This window comes from Neofelis nebulosa, chromosome 14 (assembly GCF_028018385.1).
Source record: "Neofelis nebulosa isolate mNeoNeb1 chromosome 14, mNeoNeb1.pri, whole genome shotgun sequence".
Lineage (NCBI taxonomy): Eukaryota > Metazoa > Chordata > Mammalia > Carnivora > Felidae > Neofelis > Neofelis nebulosa.
The window spans coordinates 82,634,563-82,642,202 of NC_080795.1; the positions used below are offsets into that span (position 1 = coordinate 82,634,563).

Sequence of the window (7,640 nt, forward strand, 5' to 3'; positions counted from 1 at the left end):
GCCGGGGGCGGGGCGGCCGGGAGGAGCTCTGGGCCTATCCGGATCGGGCGGGGCTTGGGCCGTAGATCCCGCCCCACGCCAGCGCCGCGGAGGCGCAAGGGAGGGGTATCACCACGCCCTCCCCCCCCCTCCCCCAGTTTCCAAGGCAACCGGGTTCAACAGTTTCTGCGCTGCCGGCGTCCGGAGGCCCCCGGGCGCCCACCTGTAGGCATGTGCGCCGCGGAGGTGGACCATCAAGTTGCCCAGAGATACCTGCTCAAGCGGCGGCTGGGGAAGGGGGTGAGCCCGGCACCTGCAGGGCGGGGGAAGGTCCAGTCGGAGGTCTGTTCCCTCCGACGCGGCCAGGGATCCCTGGGCTCACGTCCTGTTTCCTCCGTGGACTGGAGGGTGGCTTGGGCAAGCCACCGAGCCCCTCGGGCCTCAGTTTCCTGTAGGGGGGCTCTAACAGCGCCCACTGCAAGTGAACCTGTCGCCTGGCTCTAGGTCCACAGCGGCCTCAGGTCAGAGGGATCGTGGACAAACCCTTCCCCCCCTCACCCCACGTCCCCTGCTCCCAGCTGCCTCTCCTGGGGCCCATAGAACACTAAGGAGGCCGGGCCCACCCACTCCAATCACTAAAGGCGATGGGTGGGTCCCAAGCCTGGCCCAGGAAGGGCCTGAGCGGGTAAATGGGCATGGAGTGAACCACATGTGAGCGATTGTGCGTTTGTGTGTGACAGCATGTGGGATTGTGTACAAGAGTGTTTGTGAAGGTGTGTGACTGGGTGGGTGGTATTGGGGAGAAGAGAAAGCACGTTCCAAACAGCACAGACAGCAGGTGCAAAGGCCCTGAGGTAAGAACTTGCTGGCTGTGGGGAAACAGCAGAGTTGATGTGAACTGGTTAAGAGTAACTCCGGGAGGGCTGGGATCACCTGTGGCTTTGGGAAACTGCAGAGATTTCTGGGCATGACACGCAGTGGTAGCAGACATTGGTGCCGCTTTACAAGGCTCACCCTGCCTGCTGTGTAGAGGACAGACTGTAGTGTGGGCTAGGGAGGCCAGTTAAGAGGTTAGTGTAGCGATCCAGACAAGAGATGGGGGAGAGGCAAGAGTCCCAGGTGGGGCAGCAAGAGGTCAGATTCTGATGAAGTTTGGAGGTGGAGCGAACAGGATTTGCTGATAGGCTGGATGCAGGGTGTGAAAGAGGGGAGAGGTGCCCAGAACAGGCTTTGGCTTCCACCCTGAATCTCCCTTTTGTAACCTTATTTCTTCCTGGAGCCTTGCTTCTCATCACCATCTTCTGGAAAACCTGGGGCGGGGGGGGGGGGGTGCTGCTGCAGCCTTAGCAGCCCGCAGCTGTGGGGACCTTGCCCGGAGCCATAGGCCCTCACCACACCCTCACTCCCTCCCCGTAGCCTCAGGCAGCCTGCTGGGCAGGGGAGGGCTGGACAGGAGGCTGGCCCCGTGCCCAGCAAGCTGACCACCGTCCTCGCAGGCCTACGGCATTGTGTGGAAGGCAGTGGATAGGAGGACTGGCGAAGTCGTGGCCATCAAGAAAATCTTCGATGCCTTTAGGGATAAGACGGACGCCCAGGTGAGTGGAGAGGAGGCGTGAGAAGGACAAGGGCAGGGGTGCGGGGGGACCCCTTCTGCCTTGGTGCCTGGAAGCTCCAGTGTATTTCTGAAGCCGATTCACAGCAGGTCTCTATAATTGTTCAGACATGACCGGAACCTGTGGTCCAGCAGGTGTGGGTGACGTCTGTCAATCCCTGTGGATCCTTTCGAGAAATGAGCTTCCGGGGAGCCTGGGGGGCTCAGTTAGTTAAGCGTCTGACTTGTGATTCCGGCTCTGGTCATGATCTCACGATTTGTGAGACTGAGCCCAGCGTAGGGCTCTGCTAGCCTTGGAGACTGCTTACGATTGTCTTCCTCTGCACCTCTCCTGCTCACACAGGTGCTCTCTTTTTCTGTCTTTCCCCCCCCCCCCAAAAAAAAGGAGGCGGGCTTCCTTCTCGCCCCATACTTATGCTCAAATTTCTGTCTCACTCCAGAGAACGTTCCGGGAAATCATGCTGCTCCAGGTGAGCAGCCCGGGCCACCTGGCAGCCCCTCCAGGTGCAGGTTCTCCCAGCAAGGTGGGGGGGGGGGGGAACCCAGATCTGCATCCCCCCCAAAGCACACAGCCCCTGGCTCTCTCCTCAGCAACTTGGGGACCATCCTAACATCATCCGCCTCCTGGACGTGATCCGGGCGGAGAACGACAGGGACATTTACCTGGTGTTTGAGTCTATGGGTAAGTGAGGCCTTCTCACCCTCCAGCCTCGCCTCAGTCCTGGTCCAGGAACCTCCAATGGCCTGGATCCCTTTACATGTCCCTCTGCGGCCGGGTCACCGCAGTGGTCAGTTGTCACCCAGAACAGTTTCTTGGTGTGGCTGGTGCATGGTCAGCGCCTGGGCCTGGCAGTGACCCCTGGAGCCCACCTCCATGAGGCTCCTGCTTTTTCCACTGTTTGCAACTGTTTTTCCTTTTTCTACCCATGTTCTAAAACAAAGCAACATGAGATAAAGTATTAAAAACCACCCCAGAAACTGTTATTACTGTGCCGACAAAGACAGAGCAGGCCCGAAGAAGCCTGCTAGAGCCACTGGGAAGCGTGTGTACCCAGGACAGGGTTAGGAACAGGGCTCTGAGGGTGGCTGGTGCCACCTGGGGACCGCGACCGGGGGAGGGCTGAGCACCCCTACAAGGGTCAAAGGCGGGGCAGACTTGTCCAGTGTCCCCAGGCCCCCCAGACTGACCTGCGTGCTCCCCCAGACACTGACCTGAACGCCGTCATCTGTAAGGGCAGGCTGCTGAAGGACGTCCACAAGCGCTTCATCATGTACCAGCTCCTGCGGGCCACCAAGTTCATCCACTCAGGAGGCGTCATCCACCGGGACCAGAAGGTGCCACCCACAGTCCAGTCACGGCTGCCCCCCAGCGTGTGCACCCACCATTAGCCCTCAGCCCACCTCCTCTCCTGCAGCCGTCCAACATTCTCCTGGACGCCAGCTGCTTGGTGAAACTCTGTGACTTTGGTCTCGCCCGCCCTCTCGGGGGCCTCCCTGAGGGGCCTGAGGGCCCGGCCCTGACAGATTACGTGGCCACACGCTGGTACCGGGCTCCGGAGGTGCTGCTGTCCTCGAGCTGGTAACAGCGTCGCCCCCTCCCCCTGCAGTACCCCCCCCCGTGTCTTCTCACCCAGCCAAGGCCCCAAGGCCTTCCTGTGCCCTCACTTTGTGCCCTCACCGGCCCCCTCCTAGCACCCCAGGCCCTGCCCCTTTGAGTGTCTCTCCTCCTCCCTCCACATCTACCTCTGGGGTCCCCCCCCCCAAGCCTCCACCCCTTCCTGCCCCAGGTACACCCCTGGGGTGGACATGTGGAGTCTGGGCTGCGTCCTGGGAGAGATGCTTCGGGGGAGACCCCTGTTCCCAGGCACATCTACACTCCACCAGCTGGAGCTGATCCTGGAGACCATCCCGCCTCCATCCAAGGAGGGTGAGTATGTGTACAGGGGCCTGCTGGGCACCGGGGATCCCAAGGGTCAGAGCACACAGCTCTGGGGGCAAGCACATGATGGGCCAGGAGTGGTAGGGAGGAGTCTGGGGAAGAGGGGTGGGGAAGGTCCAAAGTTTCAGGAAAACCTGAAAGGGCAGGCCCCACACATAGTAGGCCCAGGGAGGAGCTGCTGGGGGCTTTGGGATAGCAACTGGACAGGTCTGCAAGGCGGGCAGGGCCTGGCCACAGGTCCTTGAGGGCCGAGCGATGCTCATAAAGGGTCCAGCTGAGCGGCTGAGGGATGGGGGCCGGGCAGGGGAGGTTGGGGGTTGGGGGGAGATGTGGGGGAAGGTAGGCTGCGGCAGAGGTAGGTAGCTTAGGTGGGGGTGGGGGGGGTGGGGGGGTGGGGGGTGGGGAGGGTCTGTCCTTGTTCCTGGGGGAGGGAGCAGAGCAAGAGAGGGGAAGGACCAGGTGGGGAAGTCGGGGAAGGGGTTCCTCCATGGAGGTGGGAGTGCCTGGATGTGGAGCGCATGCGTGGGGGTGTAAGTGTGCAAGGGCCAGCACACGGGTGGGGCACGAATCCAGATACTGAAGCCCTGCAGAGAGGCCACTCCATGGGGCAGGAAGAACGACTGGCCCCAGAGCTCCCTGGGCCAGGCCCCCCTGACCACACACCACCTCTGTCCACCCTCCCTGCAGACCTCCTGGCTCTCAGCTCAAGCTTCAGCGCCTCAGTCCTGCCCTGCCTGGGGTCCCGGTGAGCGGGGCTGCTGAGGAGCCTGGCTCGCACTCCTCCTGTAAATCTGCTGGCCAGTCTGCCCGCCCAGACCCGGGCCCTGGCCTTCTGATGGCAGGCCCAAACCCAGCGAGTTGGAATTTCCAGCACCGCCCGGCTTGGCCTGGGGGCATGGGCAGGCCGGCGGGAACTGCACTGCGCGCGGGGCATGGAGAGCAAGGGACCAGAGGACGAGGCAGGGAGGGGTCGGCCATCAGTGCCATGCTGCCTGGGGGTGTCGTGTGGGGAGGGGAGATGCACGGAGGCAGTTAAGTGGCGCTGGGCGGAGGATGGGGAGGGGCCCGCCCTGGAAAGGGAACAATATGCAGGCACCTACAGGCCACGGCAGACGCTGGACGCCCTCCTGCCGCCAGACACCCCCCCGGAGGCCCTGGATCTCCTCAAGGGACTCCTGGTATTTGCCCCGGGCAAGCGGCTTAGCGCAGCGCAGGCGCTGCGGCACCCCTACGTGCAGAGGTAGGGGCGGGGTCCCCTGGCCCAGCTCCTGCTTTGCCCGTCTTGTCTTGGGTGTTGGGTCCCGGACCTGGGCTCGGCCGGAGAGGCCGTCTTGACCGCAGCCCGAGGCTGGCTCCCCGCAGGTTCCACTGCCCCGCTCGCGAGCAGACCCTGGATGCGGCTGTGCGGCTCCCGGTGCTCGAAGGAGTTCAGCTGTCAGCCCCTGAGTACCGCCGCCGCGTCTATCAGGTGCTCCGGTCCGCGACCACGATCTTCCCACACCCACGCTCACCCTCGAGTGCCCCCCTTCCCCCCCCCCCCCCGCCTCAGCGACCCCCAGAACCCTCTACACCCGCGCCGTCCACCTCTGAGCGCCCCTCGCCTCCCGCAGATGATCCTGGAGCGCAGGGGCGGCGGCCCCGTCCCGAGAGGGAAGGGCCCGGGGGGCACGCCCCCGGGGACGGAGCCCAGCGTCCCCCGGGCCCAGGCGCGCCTGCGCTCACCCAGAGCCGTCCCTCAGCTGTCCCCGGGCTCGCCCTCGCAGAAGCCCGGTGCCGTCGCCCAGAGCAGCCTGGGTCAGCAGTCCGCACACGGTGTGTGCCCCGCCCCCCCCGGAGCGCGGCCCCTGACCCTTCTGGGTGGAGCCACCAAGGGTCCGCAGCGCCGGACTAACCCCGGGGTTGGTCTTCAGACCCCACAGACATTCCCTGCGGAGCCGAGAACCTTCCCCGGCCGAACGTGGTGCCCCTGCTCCAGCCCCCGCCCCCAGGGGGTCTCGGGAGGGCGGAAAGGCCCCCCGGGGTGACGGCACAGGCCTCCTCGGGCCACTCGTGGGTAGGTTGACCGGGGAGGGTCCCTCTCACTGTACTTCCGAGGGCGGCGCCCGGTTGGGCGGTGACCCTGTGACGCGCCCCCTCCCAGGTGAAGCCCAGCGTGAAGGGGGCGGCGCCCTCCCTGGCCTCTCAGGCCGCCGCCCGGGTGGCCGTCCAGGCCCTGATCCGGAGCGACTGGAATCCGGGCCGTGGGGTGAGGGCGAGCGGCCCCCCGACCGCTCCCCCAGCCCCCCGGCCCCGCCCCCTCGCGCGGCCCCCAGACTGTGTGCGGGTCCCTCGCGGGCTTCCTGCGGATGCGCGGCCCGAGCCCCGGCCGGGCCGGAGGATGTTCGGCGCCCCGGCCTGGCAGGGGGCGCAGGGCGCCGCGAGGGCCGCGCTCGGGGGCTATTCTCAAGCCTACGGTACCGTCTGCCATTCGGCGCTGGGCCGCTTGCTCCTGCTCCCGGGCCCCGCGCGTAAGCCGCCCTGCCAGCCCACGACCTAGCTCCTGTGCTCAGCCCGCGTCCCTCGCCCAGCCCTGGATCTGCCCCCGAGTGCCCCGTGCTGCCCACCCCCTCCTACCCGCTCCCCCTTTTGCCTGCCCACACCCTTGAGTTCCAGGGAGCTTGTCCAGCCGTCTCTGGGGGGAGTGGGAGAGGTCCCCACCCACCCCCAGCCACTTCCTCCAATAAAGTCGTGTTTGGCCACAGTCTACCTGTTCGTCTTTTGTCCTCAGTGAGGGACTCCCTCCGAGGCCACGGAGTCCACCCCCTTCCGAGAACCCAGATGTCTAGTATAGAGTCGATGAGAAGCTGCGTGGCCCCCCTCTGCCCAGCGCCCAGTGCTTTCCCTCTAGGCTCACATCACCAAAGGCTGGCCCCGTGGGGGAGGGGGGCTCCTTGGGTCCAGCTTCCCGTCCTCTGTCCACAAATGCTCTGGGGACTGCGTGGTGCCCATCAGAGGGACCACGCTGTCCCCAGGGGTTCCTGGAAGGGCAGGGGCTTGTGTACCTGCTGCCTGGATGCAAGCCATCACACGACTACATTTGTGACCCTGAGCCAGAATAAAAGTGGAAGAGATGGGGTGGTGCCCCAGGGTACAGCTCCTGACTGGCTGTTGTTGCTGACCCCAGCCACCTCTGTCACCAACAGTGACTGGCAGCTGGTTTGTCCTGACGGGGGTGGGGGGTGGTGGAGGGGGTGGGGGTGGGTGGGTCCAGGGTGTGGGAGCTGAAGAGATCCAAGGGGCCTGGTGGGCACCTGTCTCATGGCTCCAGGGTGCCTGGCACCACACGTGACCCTGGGCAGGGGTTGGAACACAGGGGAGGCTGTTTTCCGGCTGCCTGGTGGGAGCTCCCAGTCTAAAGGGTGCGGCCTTTGCTGTGCTGGGGGCGGGGCTGCTCACAGCAGGAGCTGTGAGCTCCTGGAAAAGCTAGGGGCCACTGGGGGAGGCACAGGAGGGAAGGGCCAGGAGAGCTGGCCAGGCCGGGGGAGGGGGGGGCACAAGAGAGACAGAAAGCAGAACAGGATTTGGGAGGAGGCCAAGAGGGGCGGCAAGGATAAATGCTCCGGTCCAGGCTCGGAGGTAAGCCAGGCACGGAGGGGGCAGCGTGTCGGGGTCCTAGAGCCCCCGGCTGATGGACAGGGGGGCGGATGAGGCCCTGGGAAGTGGCACGGCAGCCCAGAAAGGAGCAGGCGAGGCCCCAGGAAGCCCACCCCTGCAGGGGAGGCTGGGAAGTGTGTGTGGGCTCGGTGACCTGGATCCCCCAGGGGCGCACCAGTGAGGGGCGCAGGGCTGGTGGAAGTGGGGAGCGGGAGTAGTGGGCTAAAGCAGGTTGGCCCTGAAGGGGAGCCAGTCACGATCATGGTCACCATCACGGTCACGGGAGAGGGCTGAGGTGGAAGGAGTCTTTCTTCGAGGTTAGGGGATGTGGCGAGAGGTGTTTGCGGTACAGGCGGGCAGGTGGGGGTCTTCCGTGGTCCCCACAGGGATGGGCGGTGGAGTCCAGAGGGACATCTGACAAGTTCACAGGACTAAAGTTTGCAACGTACAACTGGGCGATCATAGGTATTTAGGAAC

The 7,640-nt window shown here is 64.9% G+C and overlaps 1 protein-coding gene across 2 annotated transcripts; it reads left to right on the forward strand.

Annotated features, from left to right (window-relative positions):
- Positions 1-9: 9 nt before the first annotated feature.
- MAPK15 (mitogen-activated protein kinase 15) lies at positions 10-6,270 on the forward strand. 2 transcript variants are annotated; one of them, XM_058699333.1, is made up of 13 exons: positions 10-279; positions 1,476-1,574; positions 2,032-2,061; positions 2,183-2,273; positions 2,796-2,926; positions 3,007-3,170; positions 3,379-3,518; positions 4,218-4,275; positions 4,633-4,770; positions 4,893-4,998; positions 5,141-5,342; positions 5,441-5,583; positions 5,671-6,270. In XM_058699333.1, the coding sequence occupies exons 1-13, from the start codon at positions 211-213 to the stop codon at positions 6,064-6,066; spliced, it is 1,767 nt and encodes a 588-aa protein (XP_058555316.1). In that variant the 5' UTR covers positions 10-210; the 3' UTR covers positions 6,067-6,270. The 2 variants fall into 2 exon arrangements, with proteins under 2 accessions (XP_058555316.1, XP_058555317.1); XM_058699334.1 differs by lacking the exon at positions 5,441-5,583.
- Positions 6,271-7,640: the final 1,370 nt, after the last annotated feature.

Coding starts and splice junctions, on each gene's coding strand:
- MAPK15 (XM_058699333.1), top strand. CDS start 211: ATGTGCGCCGCGGAGGTGGACCATCAAGTTGCCCAGAGATACCTGCTC. Junction 3,171..3,378: donor GTGCTGCTGTCCTCGAGCTG/GTAACAGCGTCG, acceptor TTCCTGCCCCAG/GTACACCCCTGGGGTGGACA. Junction 5,343..5,440: donor GGGTCAGCAGTCCGCACACG/GTGTGTGCCCCG, acceptor GTTGGTCTTCAG/ACCCCACAGACATTCCCTGC.